The sequence below is a fragment of the Sminthopsis crassicaudata genome, chromosome 4, assembly GCF_048593235.1.
Source record: "Sminthopsis crassicaudata isolate SCR6 chromosome 4, ASM4859323v1, whole genome shotgun sequence".
Classification (NCBI taxonomy): domain Eukaryota; kingdom Metazoa; phylum Chordata; class Mammalia; order Dasyuromorphia; family Dasyuridae; genus Sminthopsis; species Sminthopsis crassicaudata.
Window position 1 is genome coordinate 115,012,692 of NC_133620.1, and position 23,496 is coordinate 115,036,187.

At 31.7% G+C, this 23,496-nt stretch overlaps 1 protein-coding gene across 1 annotated transcript in view; it reads left to right on the plus strand.

Moving 5' to 3' along the window:
• RRP15 (ribosomal RNA processing 15 homolog) overlaps positions 1-17,661 on the plus strand; it is a 50,171-nt gene extending 32,510 nt beyond the window's left edge. The window contains exon 5 of the mRNA XM_074309187.1: positions 17,045-17,661. Within this exon, the coding sequence (XP_074165288.1) occupies positions 17,045-17,161 (117 nt within the window). The 3' untranslated portion in view covers positions 17,162-17,661. The remainder of the gene's footprint in view (positions 1-17,044) is intronic.
• Positions 17,662-23,496: the final 5,835 nt, after the last annotated feature.

Genomic DNA, 23,496 nt, shown 5'->3' on the forward strand with positions numbered 1-23,496 from the left:
TCCACTACTGTAACTAAGTGCTTTCTAATGCCAAAGAGAAGTACTTTAATCAGTCAGAACCCTGTCATGTGTTTTTTGTTTATATTTTGATGGAGCGTGCTGAAAAACTCTGTGGCACAAAGAATATTTAGGAATTTCATGCAAGCATAGTGTTGAAGTGTTTTTAAAGTTCTTTGATTAAATTACCATTTGGCTTAACTTTGGCATGCATTTCTCAACTTTTAAAGTGTGTCAATCTTTTTAATTTCAAAAGAACAAACTTGTATGTTTATGTACTAGAGGTACCCATTAATACTGTTATTGTAAAGTGACTGTCAACAGTAATTATAAACCTCACATTTGGGAATTTGTACTTTTCATTAACCAAAATGACAGCATATTGAAGATTTGCCAGTGATATTTTTATTGAAAGAAGTAAAAAACAAAAAAAATTGGGAGTTGTACAGAAAGGAGAGAGCAAGGAGAAGGGATTTCTACATGTTTGGCTTCTTTTCCTTATTTCAGAATAATTTAAAAGAAACTTATTTCTGCTTTGATATTCAGGTTTTTAAAAATAGTATATGAAATAGAAATTTCCCTCCTGCTGATATTTTGAATTATATTATACCATAAACCCTTTGAACTTATTTCCCATTACCTACACCATATTTTTTCTCCAAGTTATTACAAGTATGGCATAGTATGATATGGTTTGGTTTGGTTTGATTTGATATATCAAGGGTCAGGGCAAGGTTGAAATGAAGGAATATTGATCTTGTACTAAGTGGGTCATTTGTTTCCAGTTTCTTTCTCATTTCTTCCTCAAATATTTATTTTTACTTAATATTTATAAACTAGACATTTTACTTTATGTTTCATTTAAAAAGTAGGATGTTTTTATGATATCACAGTATTCATTTAAAAAGTTAATTTCCTCATCAACAAATCTTTATACCAATCTAGTCATTGGCATTTATCCCTCTCTAACTTCAGCCACTCGTCCTGCCCCCATTGAAAAAAAGTTAAGTAAAATCATGAGAAGAATGAGCTTCAGAAGTTGATAAGGTTTAGAAGAGCATCCTTCAGCATCATAGGATTGTAAGATAATAAATTTAAACTGGAAAGAATTTGAAAGGTGATAGGTACCAACTCTCATTTTATAGAAAAGGAAGCTGAAGTTCAGACGTTAAATGATTTGACCAGGGACATAAAGTTATTAAGTAACCAAGATAGAATTTGAATCCAGGTCTATATGACACCAAATCTAGTAATCTATCCATCACAATGATAAATGAAGTCCCAATTGAAGTTAATATGATGAGACTTAGATTTGGGGAACCCAAATGAAATTATGGTTTCTGGTGTCAGGGAGTTAAATGAGGTCTAGTGGCAGGTTCAGGGTTCCGGGTTGGTTTCGGTGCAAGGGTAGGTATTTTGGGGACTCCTTCTGGCTGTGCAGAGGCTCCCTGTAAAGGAATTTACAGATCCAAAAATCTAGATTGATAAAAAGAGGTTTATTATGGGGATTGGAAGTAAGGTTAAAGTCTGATTTGGGAAATAGTGAGGGTAAAGAGAGGATGGCACTGAAAAGAGTATTCCAGTGGTCAGAGGCCCTTGGCATGCCTAGCATAGCATGGCATGTTTGGAACCTCTGCAAAGAGAATTTTCATTTGGCTCTTTTTATAATGAGAGAATTAGCTAAAGGAGGCCCTTGGGTAGAGTCCCAAGTTGGCTCCTCTCAGGGTTCAGAATTTGAATTGAATTCAATGAATTTCAGCACTGTGCAGACCACCCAGATAACAAAGATGAAACTGTTTGTCCTTGGGGCGGGGTCCATCACTGAGGTAGAGTTGGAGGAGATTTTCTCCTTTAAAGATTTTCAGAGTTTCGGGGTCCCCTCTTCAAATATATCGAGAACTTGTCTTAGGCAAAACTGACCTGCTTTTCCCAGCAACTCTCAGAGACTATTTAACAATGGAAACATTAAATAATAGGGATTTTCCAGGGATGAGAATGTAGCTCACGGGGCAGTAAATGTGAAAGAGGAGTTGAGGGAGGAAAGGAGAATATCAAGGTCAAAGAACTTTAGGGTAGTAAGCAGTGAAGGTTTGAATGATTTACCAGTTTATCTGGGGCCAAAAATGGTGATATAAGCAAATGAAGTTTTTTGAGAATAGAAAAATGGGTTGGGAAAAGAGAAATGGAATATTATATTGAAAGGTAAACAGGAGGTTGTAATCAGGGAGTAGAATTAGGGATCAAAAACTATTGATTGGATGAGGGCAACTTTTACAAAAAAAAAAAACAAAAAAAAACATACATATAAGGAAATGGGTCTTTGGTCCAGGAAAGAGAATGACCCAACATTATGGATCTTCCCTGGAACCTTCCCTTTCCTGTATTGTATTTAACTTTGTGAATCTCATTAATGCTTGGTTCACCATGCCACTGAGACCATAATAATACCTGAATCCTTTCCCCTCCCTGCTGCCATTACTTATACAGAAATATGGTGAACTGCTATTGTTACTTTATGGTATGCAAAACACTTTCCTTAAAGTAACCATATGTATATATAGTGAAAGTATGATTCTCCCCATTTTATAGATAAGCTACCTGAGGCTCACAGAGGTTAAGTTGAAATTAGCTTTGAAAGGCTGGGTGACCCAGTTCCTATACTCTTTGCATTATACTGTAGGGACCTGTTCTGAATAGGTGATAGATAATAAGTGATAATAGATCATGCACAATTTCTGAGATTTGTTCTAGGACGATAGTTAATGTGATATAATTATCTATTATAATTGTATATGATAAAAACTATAATTATTCAGGCAGCTTTTATATTAAATTTATTTGTGGTATGGAGAAGTTCTTCTGTGCCTATTTCACTGAAGGGGAATACTTTGAAATGTGTTGCTCATCATACAGGCTAACTTTCTTACAGTCTGGGTCAGAATACTTCAGTCTTTATGAAATGTCCAGAATTATGTTACCTGGATAGTATTGGAGTAGAAAAACTGGTTTACTCACCTGTGGCCGTCCTCTTGATTGGTTATTATAAAAACCCCTCCATAAGGGTTACAGTTCATTCCTTTAATGTCTCCTTAGGCTGCCTACATTGCATGGAGCACCAGGCAGGAAGATTGACATGGCTGCTCACTCTGCTTGGATGAGCCAGGGCTCACTAAAGAGCCTTAATAATCATTGCACTGCCAAGCAAGAATGTCATCATCTATTCTACTGCTTTGTTCCCAAACCTCTAAAGAATCTCATCTGAGTTTCTGTGGTGCTTGAAGGACCCCTGGGCAAGGACTGTCTTATGTTTCCTTCTGTCTTCAGCACTTAGCAGACTACTACTAGGCACATAGAGAAAGTGTTTAATGAATGTTTTAATATTTACTCAATAACTTTGTATCAGTTCTTATGAGTCATTTTATACTTCTCTGTATAAAATGACTCATAAGAACTGATTCAAAGTTAATGTTATAACAATTTCTTAAAACATATATTGTAATACATTTATTAGCACACTTAGTACTGAAGTGGGTTTGGGTCCCTTTAAGAAACTGTATTTCCTATTGATCTGTGATTCCTTTCAGATTCCCAGCCCCTCCTGGCTAAAGCATATCCTCCCCAGACAAGTTGTCTTTCCAGGAAGCCAGAGCATTTGATTCAATTACAAATCCTGGTCAAAAAGCATCCCTTCGAATTCCAGTAGGAGATCTGAGCTTGTCCCAATCCCCATTCTGATTTGCTTGAGCCTCCTAGCTCCCACTGGTTCTGATCTGCTTGGGCTTTCCAACTCCCATTAAGATACCCAATATAATAAGCTTCTATCAACTAAAGTCTTTGCAGATGGAACTTGGCAACTCCCTTTTCTGTCAGGACCTTCTGCCACTGAGAACTTCATTCTCAGTGCAAAATTCCATTTTCCATAGATCTGCCACTATAGAAGTCAGTCTCTGGTTAAATTGATTTCTATCTAACAATAAACTTTCATTTTGCAACTGATATTTGGGAATGAGTGGATTCTTTCACTCCTAAAACCTGTGACCGATTTAAAGGGGATTCTTAATAACTCTTACAGCTGCTAACCTCTAGACCACCAAGAATCTAGACCATTCAAACAGCCTCAGTACCACAAATTTTTTAGCCATTCCAAGATCATGGGCATCTAGTATCTACTTTTGTTTCTAGTACTTTGCTGCCCAAAAAAAGTACTGCTATATTTTGATGTATATAGGGCCTTTTCCCCCTCTGTTATTCTTGGTGTATATGTCTAACTTTGAAATCTTGGATTATGGGCTAAGGACATTTTAGTTGCTTTCTTTGTGCAATTCCAAATTGACTTTCAAAATATTTTGGACCAATTTGTGGTTCCATCAGCAGGTCATTATTGTGCATTATTGTACAACTTCTAACATGTATTATTCCAGTCTTATCCTCTGCATGTTTTTCTGGGTGTAAGGTAAAACCTCATAGTTGTGGTAATATGCACTTCCCTTATTATTAGGGATTTTGAGCATTCTTTCATATTAATTTCATGTTAATAGTTGAGAACTTTTTTTCATATCCTTTGACTTTTTTATCTATGAGGGAAATGGCCAAGAATGATTTTGCTACTTATCACAGATATCTACTCTCCATGCATGTTTTCCTGGGCTTTAGGTCATATGTATTTGTATTATATATTTGTTTTTAGTTTCTTCAGTTTTATTTTATTATCTATGCTGTGACAACAAATGGAAGAGTTTCTATTAAATATTTACTTGTTTCATTTGAAATCAGAGACTCTTTGCAAGTTTTTGGGTTCCAGATGGGAGTAATTACTTTGCTGGCAGTGTGCCAAGAGCTTTTTATTTCATAAAATTAACTGTTTATCAAGGTATTTCTTAATCCTCTTGAGACTCGGATAATATGTTCTCTGTCTGTGTGTGTTTCATACTACTGTATGAAGATTTTTCTTCAATATTATCATGAATTTATAACATTAGAAAGCTTTCTTTAGTGGCAGAAAAATAGAGTATTAGCTTTTTTTAAAGTAATATTTTCTAAAAGTATACTGGTTTTGTAAAAGAAGTATCTGGTATGTTTTGTTACTCAGAAGTTCTAAGCTTGAAATCAGAACAAGTAGTAGTTCCTAAATTGAGTCATGGTCCTTAAGCCTCTTAATTCTGTTCTATAATATCTTCCTTTTTTAATAATGGAATTTTAATGTGTTATTTACATGGAAATGTTTTGAAGATAAAAGTTTCTTGAAACTTAGAACTTTAGAGCAGGGTATTGGTTTTGATGACTGTAACAATAGGTTTATATGAACTTTTGTGAAAAGAGAGATTGGTGGGTCAAGATTGTAAAAAAATAATAATGAAAGTACTATTTGGAAGAGAAGTAAATGTTCATTAGAATATGGATTTTCTTTTTAACTTTCAGATACTGGTAAGTTATTTATCAGGTAGAATAAATGTGATATACATTGGAAAAAATTCCTTGATTTGGATTTAGAAAATTGGTTACTAATTGTGTAAACCTGGGCATATCACTTCATTTTATTGAGTCTCAGTTAAATGAGAGCATTGGACTATATAACTCCTAGGGTCCTTTCAAACTCTAAATCTTTGATCCAATGATTGATGACTAAAGAATATTTACTTCATTTTATCAGTAAACATTGTGTTTTGGGATATTTGGATACAGTGGAGTATGTGGAATACCATTCATCTATTGAGACAAGCCAAAAGGTTTATATACAAGATTGTTAGTTTTTAAACATCACAAAGTTTATGGATATGGAATTCTAGAATTCTTAAACTAAAACTTTTGGGAATAAGAAATAAGTTAAAATAAATAGGCAGTCAGAGAGACACTGAAATTACCCTTAGTCTTAAGATAACAGTTTGGCTTTCACTTAAATCATTAATCTTGGCATGTCTTTTCCACTTTTTTGTTTGTTGCCCTCCTGATATCATCCTTAAATATTCTTGGGATTATCTAGGCATAATTGGGCTCCTGATTACAGTCAGAGTTTGAAGGGAATTCATAAGTTATCTGGAGTTGGGATTGATTGAGGCCAACAAGTGAAGAATGGCTTTTATGTTTGTTTGTTTCTTAAAAGATTTATTTCATTTTAAAAATGTAAAAATTATTCCTGGCAGGCCACATTTGGCCTTTGGTCTACATACAATTTGCTGACCCCCTGATCGAGAGCAGTGAGTGTCTTAACCACAATTCTATCTTCAGCATCCCTGGCAAGTAGCTCTTGAGCCTCCTGAAGAAGCCCATTCTCCTCTACCATCACTTCTTGCAGTGAGTTGCATACTTGCCCCTGATAGTTTATAAATTAATTTATATCCAAAACTATTGTTGATCTTGGCTGACAAATTTGTCTATTAAGACCAAATTTTTTTAGGCTTTTGACCTCTTTTTTGTGGTTATTTCTTTGCTCATTTAAACTTCTTAGGAAATGGTAGCAGTTTATGATTCTTTATCTACCTTTTCCATTGTACTTGAATGTGTAACCACAAAATATTAAAGAGCTAAAGAAATTATTCCAGCAAATTAAAATTACCTAATATGTTATAATAGTAAAGATAGATATCTATATGTGTATGTGTAATACATATACATACATATATGTATGTACATATCTATATATAATTTTTTTACTTAAAATTTTCTTTGCAATATTATGGTATTTTGAGTAATCATTGTTCCCATCAGTCAGCTTGCTTGATTCCTCTTACCTGTTGAGAAACTCGTGGTGAAATCATCAGATAATGAAAAAAATATCTTACTATTTCTCCTCAGAATTAGTTACTTCCTATAGGTTTCCCTTCAGTAAATTCAGACAATACCACAGTTCTGTTTCTCTTCCCCTAAATCTGCTCAGGAGCAAAGTTGCAGATTGGTGCCTGTCACCATTGCAGTTTTTCAGTATCAATCTGGAAATAGCCTATTATGTGTCTTCTATCTACTTTTGTTCAGGTTTCCAGCCTTTTCCAGGCGCACATTCTTTCCAGTTTCTGTGAACCTCTCTGTCTCTGTCAGCTTGAGCCTGACAAAAGACTCAATATACTTCTGAATTTCTTCATTAGCATTTGATCTGGTACATTTCATAGGTCTTTTAGGAAGAGAAGCTTAGCTCCATTGTTTTCTTCTACTCTAGTATGTTTGCTTTTCCCACTTCCCCTCTTTTTATATCTTTTCTCCAAATCCCCCCCAACTCCAACCCCAAATTTTTAATGATGAAATAGTACCCAGGAGCAGCTAAATGGCACAGTGGGGAACTCAGGGGGACCTGAGTTCAAATCTGGCTTCAGACACTTAATACTTCCTAGCTGTGTGACCTGGTCAAGTCACTTAACCCCAATTGCCTCAGGGGAAAAATAAGAATAAAAAAGGAGGAGGAGAAGGAAAAAAAAATATGGATTCCTAGTGACAGTAAACAAACACCTTTGAGAAGCATTGAAGACATGAAAACTACCATTGATCAAAGAAAAAAAAAAAGTTTGTTAAAGAAATACGATAATACTCTACATGAAGTTTCTTGAGAACATCACTGTCATGTTGCGTATAGTATCAGTTCATTTTAAGCATACTCCATTCCCCAGGCCATCTAGTAGTTGGGGCTTTTGCTTGGCTTTGTTTAGTATTCTCCCAATCCTCCTTTTGCCTAGGACTTCCCTAGCTCCTGTTCCATCTAACTCTGAGCTTTTCTACTGAGACTTTGCTCTACTTATTTCATTCCTATTTCTTCACAGGCTGCCCTAATTTCTGAGTTCATTTTAGTCTCTTTGGATCAGAACTTTCAATTTCTGTTTTCATTTCAGTCAAGTTTTTGTTGTCCTCCATTACCTTGGTTATTATACTCTCTGCTGATACACTTAAGATATCTGAACAATATTTCTTTCCACTTACACTAAATATAGGAGACAATTAATACAAACAATTTCTCCTTATAAAATTGTTTGTATTAATTGTCTCCTATAATGCTTTATCTAAGCATCTTTCTTTTTCTTTTTGAGACATGGCTGTGTATTAGTCTTATGCTTCTGAGGGTATTCAACTTCATCTAGATTCCTTTAGAATCTAAGTCAGCCAAAACTTAGGACATTATATTACACTTAAATATATCTTTTCTGATGATACAGGATGGAGGAAATATGGCCTGTTACTGATCTGTGATGGTAAATTAAGTAACACACACACACACACACACACACACACACACACACACACACACACACACACACACACACACACTTCTCTGGATAGTCCCCTAGAATAAACAAAATTAATTAACTGGGAGGTGTTTGGGTGCTGTTCCCAAATTACCTGTGACCATAAGATTAATGTAGTGCTTTCTTCATAACTCAGGGAGCTTAGCTATGCTATTGCTATCACCATAATGCTGATGGGGGGGAAAAAAAGAATCATACAAGTTGTTTTCACAGTAGCTTATGATTCTGGGCTAATAACAGCATTAGTGAAGTGCTTCAAATGCTTTTAAAAGCTACTTTGTAACAACTTTTTGAAGTTGGTAATATAAACATTTTCATTTTTCCATAAAAGGCTCAGAGAAAGTTATTTACTTGCTATCAAATAGGAACTGTCAGAACTAAAATTCAAACCATAATCTCTTAATTCCAATTCAAGCACTCTTTCTTCTCCCTAATTAGTAAGGAACTGTCAACACTTAAAAAAAAAAAAAAATCAAATGTGTCCTGAGGCCAACAGAGACCAACTGTTATTTGTCCTATAGCATATTGACTTTGAACATCACTTTTAAGTAAAATTAGAAGGAAAGGGAAATGAAATTGCCTCTGAGGCATAGGTAAGGAAGGTAGTGATTCTGAAAATTTTTATGCAGTGGAGGAAGATGATTCTGGACCATTCTTTTGGATGCACTTCAATGAACAGTATAGTCAGTGAATGATATCCTCTAGTCTGGGAAATAGTACAAATATGCCCCATTCTGAATAGAGGCAGGGAAGGAAGGGAAGTTGCCAAGAAGCAAGATTTGTCTACCATTAATTACTAAGTCTTATCTTTCATTGAGCTATAATATGAGAAGATCTATCTCAAAAGGTTTTTCCCATTTATGAGAGATCTTTTAAAGGACACTTGATGACTACTTATTAGCGATGTTGAAAGTGAGATTCTTTTCAACTAACAGATGTCTTAGGTATTCTCTGAATTGCCTTCTGATTTTTGTTTCTGTGTCCAAATATCATAATGAACCTTTTTAATGTTCAATGAATTCAGTTAACTCTAGTAGAAAAAATCCTTAAGAAAATATCTTAATTTGTGTGTGTGTGTGTATTTCTATCTAAATTTATATCTTTAACAAATATGGATTTGAGGTTACTGGGTTTTGGTAAAACAGCATATGGTGATGCTTTTATTGCATCTTTTTTAGTACTTCTCAAATTTTCTTATAATTACATGTGTACACATTGTGTCTTCTTACTAAAATGTAAGCTTGAAAGTAAGGTTATTTTTATCTTTGTATTTCCAATGCATTGTATGTTACTTTACATGCATTACATAGTAAATATTTAATAAATTGAATAAGAGAAGAGATATTTAATAATTGCTTATTGTGTGGGAAACATGGTATTAAACAACTGGGGATACAAATTTAAAAAAAATAAAAATAAAACAATTTAGCTGCAGGATAGAGGGAAAGGCCCAAATAGCAAGTCAAATGACTGTTGTAGTTGTAAGTCCCTGAAGACTTCCATTCACTGAAAGGTTTGAAATTGGTGATTCCCAATTTTTCTAGGTGGCACCAACTAGGAATATTAGGGGGGACGCAGAGAGAAAACAAGGGAAAAGAGTGGATAAAATAACCACTCCAAGGAGGTTGATGGGGGAGTGTGTTACCAGTATAACATCAGATTTAAGATTTACAAAGCATTTGTGACATTTAAAGTTTTATTTGGCAATGTACTTAACCCCTCTCAGTGTTTATTTCGTTTGACTTTGGAAAGGCATCTTGATCATTTCAACTTACATATAGTCATTCTTATTAAAAAAATATTTCATCAGTTATAGGTTAAGGTGATGTCCTTTGAAAGTGGAAAGCTGGGCTTTCTTCTTAGGACCTACACAATGGTAACCTGAACTGTGAACCTTTGAACAAGGGAAAGAAAAGGCAACAATAGAAATTAGTTATTTTTCTCTATAATTTAAAAAAAACAAACATTTTCAATAGTACTGAATTCTGAACAAAGTAGAGTTAGTTTCTTTTAAACATAATGTTAAGAGATCAGAGTCACAGGGGTTTTTTTTAGAACTAGAAGGGACTTCTTGTCTAACTTCCTCTCCTTGCAGATGCAGAAGCCAAGCCCTCAGAGAGGCAGTGAGTTAGATACAATAGCATGATCATGACTATAATCCTGATCTCCTGATTTGTAGTCCAGTGTTATTTCTACTTCATCATCTTGAATCTGTCTATACTTCTATTGTTAAGATAATGCTAAAATTAATGTAATTTGGAGGTGTGCTGCTCTCTGGCCTGCTCTCTGGGGCCTTCCCACCCCCAAGTATGATCTATTGAAGTCTTTGGTAGCTTTCTTGGTACCTTTAGTCAACTTAAAAATAGAATCTGGGGAGTTATACAAACAGTAAACGAAAAATGAAGCCAAAATAGGCTTATTGCCCAGAAAGCCATCTAAGTGCAACAGGAAGGCAAAAATTAAAAGTAGATAGAGGGGAGAAAAGGGCAGAAGAAAAATATCTAACTGTAAAACCAACACAAAGAAGTCTTTGATAGAAACATTTTGTTAGATCTGCAATAAGGATAAGATCTGCTTGTGGTATCACAGAAACAGAAAAAAAATTCCCCCATAATAATTCCTACATAATTCAAATCTGTATCTCCTACACATTTTAAAGTAAAGGAATTTTGTACTATGTTGCTCATACTCATTGATGTTCATCTTCTTGAATATGTTATTCATCTTATATTTTTATGAGTATATGGCTAATAAAGGGGGTACCATTTTCTCAAGAGGAGTTTTCAAAGTAGGCTTCAAATTCTGATGCCAAATTTGACAGTAGCTGTAAAGGACTTAGTAAAATCTTATAATGGGAATTAAAGCTGATTTAGCAAGTATTAAGACACCCCCCCCCCCTTCTTTTCTAAATGTAAATCAAACTAGATTATACATTAAAAAAATGAAAAGCATGAACATTTTTTGTGGAGTGAAAACATAATGAAATTAACTCATGGTAATTGTTAGAAAAGCATTTATTATTTCTTGTCCAGTATTTAATTTTATTTCTCCATTCATATTAGAAATTAATTTCTTATTTTATTAAAAATGAATAAATTAAGCACAAACTTATGTTTTCAGTTTAACTTGCCAAAATCTATGTGCATGAACAAAAAACTTTTGTACTGTGAAATAGAATATTATTTTAGGTGTCATTGATGGAACATTTTTACAAAGAAGGGTAAGCTTCATCTTTTCAATAGATATAAATTGCTTGTATTATTCTAATTAAATATTTTCATAACGCCATGGCTAGAGAGAAGGGTATTATTTTGTGGTCTTTTAGCATCTGGCTTTCATTTAAGTCCTGCTTGGGTTTGCTTCTCAGTTGGTATTACAGCAGAGCTGTATCAGTTGCTTGAGGTCACTGACAATCAGTATAGTGTTTTTGTTTGTTTGTTTTTTAAGCAAAACTCAAGTTTACTTCATTGGGCCTACTAAATTTTCATTATACCTTCTATACTTAGTTGTTAGGATAATTTTCCATCTGATGGAAGCAAAGACCAATGTGATCTAAAGTTCTAGGATGTCATTTTTCTTAGAATTACTAGGTTGAGTAACTATCATATGATAATTATCTTGATTTTTTTTTTTTTTTTTTTAGGTCCTGCCTCTAACTCTTAAGATTTTATGATTTTCAGTGTTAGAATCAATATCTTGAATCTACTTTTTTCTTTAAAAATGAAAAGGAGGGATAAAAGAAATTTTCACCAAATTGTAAAATATTAAATGGTAAAGTACTAAGATCTTTTTGGGATTTTATTATTTCAGTCTTTATGAACATTTTGTGGTATAAGATATGACATTAATTTTCCAACATATATTAGGGGAGGAAGTATCCTTTTCACTTATCTAGTCCTTTTTTTTGTTGATTATCTTTTCCCAAAAAACCTTAAATTTTGGGGTGTGGAAGGGGTTCTATTCTGGAAATGTTACATTCATTTTTTTTCCAGTGAAAATTGATATAATTTGGATTATTGCATTCCTGATCAAATGTCTGAGCTGATCGATTTTTTATTGAAATAATCCTTTGACATGTTAAATTTCTATCTAGTATAAGCTTTCTAAATATGTATGTATACCTACATATACACACACACAGTTTAATCAAGTTATAGTAACTTACAATAATAGAATATACAACATAAAAATTTTAACTTTTTTTATTCTCCCCATATTCTTTTTGTTCTATTTTTATTATATAAACACCAAATGAAATGGACATTTATATGTACTTAGAACACAAAAGTAGAAATGTACATCAAACTTGAAAAATATAAAATTTGCAAGTTGAGTTTTCTTTTTTATAAAAAGATCAACATATAACTTTCTTAGCTAATTTGCTTTTCATGTCTTCTTTCTGACTTTTCTTCTTTCTTTAAAAATGATCCTTCAGTGGCCCTCATTTTGGGGGAGGGGGAATTTATGAAATCCTACTTTAATCCCCTTTTTTCACATTCTCTATTTCTCCCTACCATCCAAATCATAAAAAGAAAAGCAACTTTTTAAAAACATACATGTGATTGAGTAAAACAAATTTCCACATCATCTGGGTCCAAAAATATGTCACATTTTGCTTCTTGAGTTTATTACTTTTTTCTCATAAAGCAAGTAGCAAGCTTTGTGCATTTTTTTTCCCTAATCTTATTTGATCATAGCATTGACCAGAGTTCTTAAGTCTTTCAGAGTTGTTTTTCTTTATACTGTTGTTATTGTTTAAATTGTTCTTGTTTCTAGTCACTTCATTATCAGTTCACACAGGTCTTTCTAAGTTTTTCTGAAACTTGATTTCATCCTTTCTTATTATATAATAGTATTTTATTAATTGGTAGGTTCTGCCTTAGTTTACAGTGGTTGTTTTTTTTTTTTTTTAACTGTAAAAATGTTCTATAAATTTTTTTGCATCTATGGGTCCTTTCTTTTATTGCTTTGGAATAGAGGCCTAATATTTAATAGATTTGGGGACATAGTTCTGAATTGTTTTCTTTTTTAAATTTATTTTAAAAATTTGAGTTTTTTTTTTTTTAAATGCATAAGTTGATTCAAAGCTCCACCAATAGTACATTAGTGGGCTTATTTCCCTGCTGTCTCTCCAAAAATTGCCTTTTTTTTTTTCCTTTGGTCATCTTAAGGCCAATTGATAGGTGAGTTGGAAATACAGAGTTGTCTCTGTTTACATTACTCTAATTCTTAGTGAATTGGTTCATTTTTTTCATGTGATTATTGGTAGCGTAAATGTCTTACATTGAAAGCTTTTTGGGTTATATCATTTGGTCATCTGCCTTTTAATGACAGCTCTTGTTATAGAATAGAACCACTTATTTATAAGGTTCTTAAAATTTAAGCTTTAATAATTTAATTGCATTGTCTTTTGAAACACCCTGTATATTGTGGATATGAAATCTTAATGAGAAAAGTGCTGCAAAGATTTTTTCCCTTCTTATCATCTTCTGTCTAATTTTAATTGCCCATCTCCTCCCCTTCACATCAAACAAACAAAAAAGAAACCCTTTTAAATAATCACATTCATACCTTTTATCTTCTATGATTTTCGGTTCCTTGTTTGTTTCTAAATTCTACCCAGAATCTTTTTTTTTTTTTTTTTTCTCATCTAATTTGTTTATAATATTATTTTGCCTAAGTCATGTATCTGTTTGGGCTTTATCTTGGTGTATGATATGAGATGTTAGATTATATTTAAATTCTGTTAGGCTGATTTCCATTTTTCTCAGCATATTTTTCAAATAGTCCTTATTGCAGTAGCCTTTAGATTTGTTGAACTTTAGACAAGTATATATATACATATATATATATATATATATATATATATATATATATATATATATATATATATATATATATATATATATATATATATATATATATAGTCAGTTCCATGTCAACTTCTCAACTTGATTAGCTATAGTTTGAGATATGTTAATCTTAGATTCTTGGGTTTTTTTCAGCTTTTTCTTTCATTATTTCCCTTCTAGTTTTTGACTTTTTGTGCCTCCAGATGAATTTAATTTCCTTTGATAATTTGATTGATATATTACTGAGTAAATTAATTTGATAGTATTGTCATTTTTATTACATTGGTTTGGCCTATTCATAAATGATTATTTTTCACATTATTTAGGTCTGTATTTTCTTTTTAAGAGTGGTTCATGACTATTCATACAGTTCTTTTGTATCTTAGTAGGTAAATTCCTAAGCATGTTACCATTATGTACTTATTTTGGATGGTTTTTTTTTCTCTTGTTGCTGGATTTCATTGGTAAGATACAAAATTGCCAATGGTTTCTCCCCCCTGGAACTTTGCTTATTATTCAATTTTCAGAGTTTGCCACATCATATGATCTGCAACATAAAAAGTGATAGTTTTGTTTCTTCTCTGCTTATGTTTCCTTTCCTCCATTTTATTTATTCTTGTCACTAAACTTAGCATTTCTAGATGTATATTTAAAGATAGTTGTGATAATGGACATCCTTGCTCATTAATTACCAGTCCTTTTCTTCTTAGAAGGATCTTCATGATTTCAGCATTATAAATACTGTTTCTCATGTTGTTAGCTAGATTCTGTCAAGTTAAAGAAAAATTTGTATTTTCATTTTTCTCCAAGGTGTTTATTTTTGATAGAATGATCATTAGATTTTGTCAAAAAAGTTTTTTTAAGCAACTATTTGTCAGTTTTATTACCAGTAAAATTTTAGTTTGTTTATAATTATTGTCTTAAACCAGTTATGCTTAATTGTTACCCATTCTTGAATATTTTATCTGAATTTTCTTTTGCATCAATGTTCATTAGGCATATGAGTATAATTTTTTTCTAGCCCTCATTTAGATTTTAAGACCATATTTATCTATCTATCTGTCTGTCTGTCGGTCGATTGGTTAGTCGATCTATTTTAGAGTTTGGAAAGGTTCCTTTTTCCTGTTGTTTTTTTTTTTTTCAAACAGTTTGTTTAATATTTCAATTACTTGCTTTTTGAAAGTTTAATGAATTTAACTTATAAATCCCTCTGACTTACATCATCCTCCTCCCTTCCCCATCTTCCTCTCCTTCCTTTGAGAGTTAATATTGCTTATTCAATTTCTTTTTCTATTACGTTATTTCTGATAGTTTTTTTTCATTTCTTCTTTATTGTTTCTTTTCATGTTTTATAGTAATAATTTGTTTTTCCTCTTTTTAAAAACTGAGACTTCTTTCTTTTATTAATTTAACAAATAACAATATGTAGGGGAAGGGTTCAGAGCTCTGTTTTTATCAATGTTAGGAGATCCAAATCCAGAGGGAAACCTGTTCTATTCCTAGTAGATGCTTGTTCTGAAACTTTTTAGAAACTTTCTTGGAAGCACTGTGAAAAAAAGAAGAGACTTGCCTAGTGAGCAGCATATCAGGAGCAGCTGTTGAATCCAGGCCTTCCTGACTCCTGATAGTTGCTCTCTCATCACTGCTTTCAAATCATAATATTATTTTTATTTTACTCATGGCATTGTCTGTTAGCATTTGTAGTCTTTATATTTGGTTTGGAGAAATTGGTATTTGGAATAATATATCCCTGTTAAATCTTCTAGATTCAATAGAATTTAAATTAATTAATTTAAATAGATACATCCTATTTCATTGGATGTATCTTTACATAGGAAGAATATATAAAAAGAGAGTTTGGACTTTTTCTTATTTGCCAGTCTTCATATATTCGGTCAGATTCGTAATCCTATATTTATTAATATAGAGCTGAACAAAATTTTAGAATATATAAATGAGCTTCATTCATATAATAATTGCCACAAAAAAGTCTTTTAGTAACTGTTTTGGATATAAATGCAACATTAATTCAGAAGACTGTGTATTTTTAAAGATATTTATAAATATATTTGCATGCCTAGAAAATTTTTGCATCTTCTTTATACCTAATATGGATTATAGTCTTAGAACTTCATAGACCTTTCTTTTTTACCAAGTTCTTGATAGATTGTATTTCATAAATAACACCACAAGGTGGTACTATTGTATCACTAAATGGTCCATTTGATTTCTTGGCTTCAGTAATAAGGTATCCTTTGAATGTTAGAGACAAGATGAGGAATTGCTTTCATTTATTATATTGTCATTGTTCATCTTAGATTGATGTAGTTTCCAAATTTCTTCATCATTGATCAGAAGCAAGTTTGAAACATACTGATATTGATATGTAGATTTTTTTTTTTTAAGTATGACTACCCCCCCCCCCCCCCACTTCCTTTGGAAACATCTTTGATTCGTATAGCTCTATGGTTGACCCAGGTAGTAAGGTTATAATTTACAAAAGATTTAATTCATAAATCAAAAAAATATGTAAATATTTAATTTGAGCCAGATTAAAAAGACTTTATTAACTCCATATTTTTGTTTAAATAATGTGCCAGAATTTTTTTTTCCTAATGAATTAGCACCTGGGGATTAATAAATGATATCACAAGTCTATTTTGATTGCCAAAAAAAGAGGCTTTGATAAAGGAAGCCATGACTAGATCTGACTCTTTAGTTCATGAAAAATAAGTGTTTTGTTTCCATATGTCTTTTATTGGATAATTAAAAATAAGCTTTGCTAGCATATGGGCTTTTTTTTTTTTTTTAATTCTTTTGCACATATGTGGTCATAGGATACAAATAAGGCAAATTTCAACAATTTGTCTACATTACACTTCTATTGTAAAAATTGTAAGGTAGAACAGAGTTTGTTTTACGGTTTGGGTTTAATATTTTTCAGTTATGATTCTTTTTTTCTTTTTCCAGGCCAAAGGGAAATCAGAGCAGGGCTCAGGCTGGAATATATTGCGTGATGACTTTATGATGGGAGCAACAATGAAAGACTGGGATAAAGAGAGTGATGAACTAGATAACACAGAATGAAGTGCTGTGACCAACAAATGACACCATGAAGATTGGGATTCCTGATAAATTTATTTTTCTGAATAAAATTGTTTATCATCTAATTGAATTTTGCAAAATGGAGGTGGTAATGCAGATGCTGTTTAAAGAAAAAAACAAGCTGCCTTTAGTTTCATGAGCTTCATGTTTGTTCATTCACTTTACTTAATTTTTTCTTTGCATCAAAATCCAAAACTGTTTTCCAAAAGTTACAATTTTTAGCAGTTTCCCCAAAGGGTAGTTCAACAATATTCAAAACAGTGCCTCTTGGCATAATTTGCCAAATTCGTTACAAGTTTAAATATTAGTTGTGAGTTTTGATCTGTTCTTGCATTTCCAAATTAGTAATATACCTAAAAATATTGTTACCTGCTGGTAATAAAGATGTTTTATATTTAATTTTTTTATTAATGTTTACTACATAAATTCTATGATTCTGCAAGTTAGTGTGTGTGCTTTTTTGAATAAATGTCTTTTGCATATAGTATCATTCTTCTTTTAGTTTGATTGAGGGGAAAATATAGGTAATAAAACATAATTAGATCTATAGTTCTGATTATAATTGATTCAATTTGAGAGCCATGGATTTTAATTTTTAAAAATGAGGGTGAAGAATGCTTTTTCGTATTCTCTAGGTTTATTTTAAATATGAAATTAATTTGGAGACAGGACTTCCATTGTTTTGGTTTGCAAAAAAAAAAAAAATAAACCAAACAAGTCTTAAAGAGTAGGTGATAAGTTTGGGATTTTTTGTTGTTTTTTGGAGGGAAGCAATATACTCTTTTTTTTTTTTTTTTTTTTTTTTTTTTAATCTGGTTTAGTTTGGGGGAAGGAAGGATAGTTTTGACTTATAACAATGTACATTATAAAATTGGAAATGTTTATGTAATTCGCTGTACATAGATAGTTACTACAAAGAATAGTAATTTGGATGATGTTGACTAACAAATATTAGTAATGAAAAATAAATTGGCTTATAGGCCAAATAGGGCTACTCTAGGTTGATATTGATGTTCTCTTAATAAAGGAAAATACAATAGTGTAAGTTTTAATAATGACTTTTTCATACTATTTTGCTTAACATTTGTGCAAGGTAATACTTTATGAATGGTTTAGTGGGAGTTTGAATCCTCTGATTTAATTTCTTTTTTTTTTTTATCATCACAACTAATATTAAAAAAAAAGAAAGAAAGAAAAAAGAAAAGAAAAGAAATTAAATCAGAAGATTCAAAGTTCCTTGAAGTATTTAGCAACTTTGGTCAAGTTTTAAAAATTCATCCCATTCTCTATCTTTGCCCATTAAGAATAGTTCCATTGTTATCCATAGTAAACTTGGATCTGGAATATACTATACTGTAATCTTTCCAAAAAAACCCTCAAACTTAGGAGCAGAAATGTTTGTTTTCAAGCTCATTTGAGTGTTAAAGATATTAAATATCTAAAGACACATTAGCACACATCTTGATATTTATTATCATAAAGTCACATATACACCCAGAATATCCAAAGCTCGAGATTCATTAATCCTCACTTCTGATCAGTTAAAATATTAAATTGTGGGACTGGTATCCTGGTAGTATAACATAAGCAAACATACTGTCACTATTAACATAATTAGAATTTAATAAGTAAAATTATGAAGTCCTAATATAGATTCACATGACAGTCGTGTTACATTCTTTATATCACCCAGAGGTTTTTGTTTTTTAATTAACCTGTTTTAATTCTTGAAGTACGTGGATTCTCTTGCCACTAAACTCTTAAAATAAGCAAGTATTCTGTAGAAAATCATATTAACATGCTAGAATCTAATGAGCTTTAGTTTCTTGTTCAACCAAAAGTTGTTTTGAAGTGGTTTTCTTTTCCCAAGTTATACTAGTAGTGCAACTTTGCAAGCAAGGGAGAGGATTAATATTTGGAAATTGTATTCTCTCAAATTTGAAACAGATTCTAATTCTTAGAAACTTTGAGATAATTTAGCAAAATATACTATGGTGCTAACGATCTTAAGTTCTTAATTACTTTTTAAAATGGAGAATTGATAGGCCACTTACACATAAACTGTCCTAAATGAGATGAAACAGACATTCCAAATACATGAACAGGTTTTACCTAAAGTGAGAGTTTTCTGTATTTGTATAGATTTATCAAAAGATTGCTTGGTATGAATATGAACCTAACAATGAATGTCATAAAAGAAATGAAAATAGAACCAATTTTTTTTTTTAGCTATTCCCATCTACATCCATGTTATAAAATTGTATGTATTAGGAATTCAAAGTCATCATTAATCATTTTGATGGGGAGGAGGAATGAAATGGGCTGCATTTTTTCTTTCCATAGGAAATGCTTTAGTTACCCTCTTATACAACCATTTTCTCACATTTCAGTGGCAGATTGTTAACAATTATTTATTCATCTGAATATCATAATGTTAGAATCACATTTTGCATTTATTTAGGTCTGTATGAGAGTAGAGGCTGATTTCTTTTGTTATTATAAAACTTGAAGAAAGAGTAACCATAACTTTCAAATTATTCTTTTTATTCCTTTGCTTATATATTTACAGAGAAGCATTTTCAGTATAAAGTGTTAGTTGATTATTGTTAACTTCTTAAACAATAACCCAGAAGTCCAAATAGTTTTGCCTTTTTTGGACAAGAAATATGTTTTGAGTAAGTCATTTTGACAGTCTAGTATGGCAGATTAGCCAATTATATTAATAGAGGCAGTGTTGCATAATGGTTAGAGGATTAAGGATTTAGAATTAAGACGTGTGTTCAAGTTCTCTTTCTGGCACATAACTAGTTATATGACCTTAGACAAGTCACTTAATTTTTAGTGCCCCAGACATTTCTCTAATACTTGCAGTTACTTATAAATTGTATGGCTTCATCAAGATGGAGTTGCCATATTGTGAAATCTTTGTATAGATGAAATATAACAGGTCTTAAGCCATTTCTCTACTCTATCAAAAAAAGACAAAAACTTGACAATACAGTTTATATTACTGGTGTACTAAATTTAGTTTCAAATTTCTTACAAATCCAATGTTAATCAAATTTTTAAATTAAAAATATATTAGGAACAGTTTCATTAGCATGAAGTAGAACATTAAATCAGGAGGCACATTGGTAAGTTGGTGTATTGGTAAGGCTATCCATAAAAACCTGTAGTTTGTAGCCATATGCCATGGCTGTAAATTCAACCATCATCCTTAACCAGTCACTTTACAACAGTATGGTTGGTCTTGAGAAGACTGAGCTAAATTTTGTGGATGATCAAAAAGGTGTTATCCAACTTAAATACATATTTTAAATAGTCTCACATTTTTATAGGTATTTTTCTTCATTGCATATATTTACTTATTTTGTGTAAACTTTTCTTTACAAATAACAGTAACAATAAATATGTTGAAATTTAGACGTGCCTGTGAATTGCACTTGGTTTCTGTTTTCTAAAAATTTGCTTATTCGTATCCCTAATCATCCTCTTGAGTGAGCCATTCTTTGGGGAGATAAAAGAACCAGTTTGCTTGATACATAGTTCCTCTCTATACAGAAGATAGAAAAATCTAATTTAGATACGAGGTTTAGAAATAAGAATTCTATCAGATACTCTTTCCTGAAATCATTTACAAAAATAATTGGGATACATACACACATGTATGCATTTATATATGTGTGTAGTACAAAATTTAAGATCACCATCTAAACCCTCAGTAGTAACTTATAACAGGATCTGTCCCTGAAAACAGATTTCACAGATAAAAATTCAAAATTTCATAAAAGACTTCCAGATCTTTAGATTGGATATAATTAACATTTATAGTTAACAAAAAATAAATTCTTTGTAAATATGTGCTAGAAAATAAATTCAGTGTTAATATTTCTTTCATGGAAAACTTAAGACATTGGTTATGATTTCCTGTATTTGCCTCACTTAATCTATATGATTGTCATTGTTTCATAAAATATCTAAAAGTGGCTCTTTTATACTCCCTTACAATTGTCATGTGTATATTGATAAAATAGCAAATATTTGAGAATATGTGTTGCTGAATTTTTGCCACTTTTCACTATTTTAAGTTACAAATTAAATAGGCTATTTTAAACAATATATATGTGTATATATATATATATATATATATATATATTTTTTTTTTTTTTTTTTTTTTTTTTTTTTTTAAAAGGAAAGTAAGTTTCATACTAAATAATTTGTCTTTGAATATGAAGGTTATCACAGTATCTACTGGGCTTTTTAAGCTAAGCACTTTTTTTTTTTTTTTTTTTTAAATTCACCTTTGTATCCACACTATCCTTGAGAATATATAAATTACTCATCACACATCTAATTGGCTCTCAGTTCTGTCTTGACAAGCTTTTTTTTTTTTTTTGCTGAGGCTGTTGGAGTTAAGTGATTTTCCCAGGGTCAGAGCTAGGAAGTGTTAAGAGTCTGAGATTACATTTGAACTCAGGTCCTCCTAACTTCAGGGCTGGTGCTTTTTCCAGTGCGCCAATTAGCTGCCCCTTTACAAGTCATTTTACAAGTCCCATCCTTTGTTCTGTGTTCCAAATCATGGCTTTTACATACTTTCATAAGTTCTTTTTAAAATATATAAATGTTTCATCAAATAGATCAGATGTAGATCCATTCTTTTCATCCTGGAAAGGATTTTAAAATGATTTGTTATACTTAAATGAATACAAATGTGAGAGTAAGTTATGGTATGTGAAATTAGCATCTTCAAAGGTAACATGGCATAGTGGGTGGACACATGGTTTCAAGTTTAGAAATTCTGTCTTGAATACATACTAGCTGTATGACTCTGGGCAGTTAGCCCTAAGCAACTTAAAGTTGCAGAACAATTATTGAAATTTTTTGCTGGAGGAATTTTCTTCACCAAGAGTTCTCTACATTGATGAAATCATAGGTTTAAATCAAAAAGAAGATTATGTAACCCTTTTAATTTATAGATGAGGAAACAGGTCCGGAGATATTAGATCACTTTCTCACGGTCACAAGAGTTATTTAGTGTTAAGAGCTGAAAGATCAATTCAGGTCCTCTGACCCAGAATTTAATGTTCTACACTATATCATAATGCTTATATAAGACCAAAATCAACCTCATTTGTTTTCCAGAGTCATTAACTATAATTTTTTTCTTTTTTTAAAAATCCCTTGACCCAAGTTTTAATTTCTATTGCAGTTATGTCAGATTGCATGAAATAAATAGGCCATCTCCTGGAACTTGGAAAGTTTTTTTTTTATTTTTTGGGGGGTGGGGTTGTTTAAAGGGAGCTTTTTATTGGAATCATATTTGTTATAGTGGGATTTGCTCTATACTTGAATCAGGATTACTGAGATAGAGCAGATTGTCAAGGACTATAATGAATAAATATGACCTATGAACCTTTTCCATATATGTTAACCTTACTTTGGGGATGTTCTTAATTGAGGATTTAAAATTCATTTTTTGCTCTATCATACTTTATTTGTCAGTATGATTGGCACATGTCTCCATATTGCATGTTAGTTATAGATAGAGAGAGTATTTTAGGGCCTGCAGATATTATGAGAGACTATTTGAGGTGAATTGGCAGTAAGACTAAATTTTGAAACTGAAGAGAGAACCATTCTGTGCCTACAAAAAGCTCTCTCATTCCCTCCCCAAGAAAACAGGAGTCTGAATTATGGCCAGCTGGGTAGATGAATCTTACTGACTATTCAAGGCAGAGGTAGGCCCTGTGAGTTTCACTCTTGATCTTAAAATCTGTTATACTTTACTCCAAAAGAGTGAACTTTTCTGAAGTTGAAATTCTGATGGGCCTGGATATTCTAGCCAGCTTTAGAAATGGTATGTTCTGAAGTTTTTTAAGTGAATGATAACTTTAGCTAAAAAAGTGACATTAAAGACTAAGTATTATATATTCTAGCTAATTATAGCATTCAACATTTTTTATAGCTAGAAAATTTGTAGAAACCTACAAAAATTCCTATTTAGTTGTTATAAGCATCAGCCTTCTATCAATGAATTATGTCTTGCCATTTCTATGATTGTATCTCTCTTTTTCCTTTCATTCCACATCTTAAGCAAATCATTACTGCAATGGGCAGTAGTTGACATTGTCTGTTTTTTTTTTTTTTTTTTTTTTGAGGATTGAAGGATTTTTCCCTATCAGCTGTTCAATTGGGTGAAGCATTCAGATATGACTTAATAATAGCTGTTATATATAATACTTCTGGAGAAATCTTTAAAATTGTTTTTTTTTTTTTTCTTTTTTCCCTTTTGTACTTTTTGTTTGAAATTTTTCCTC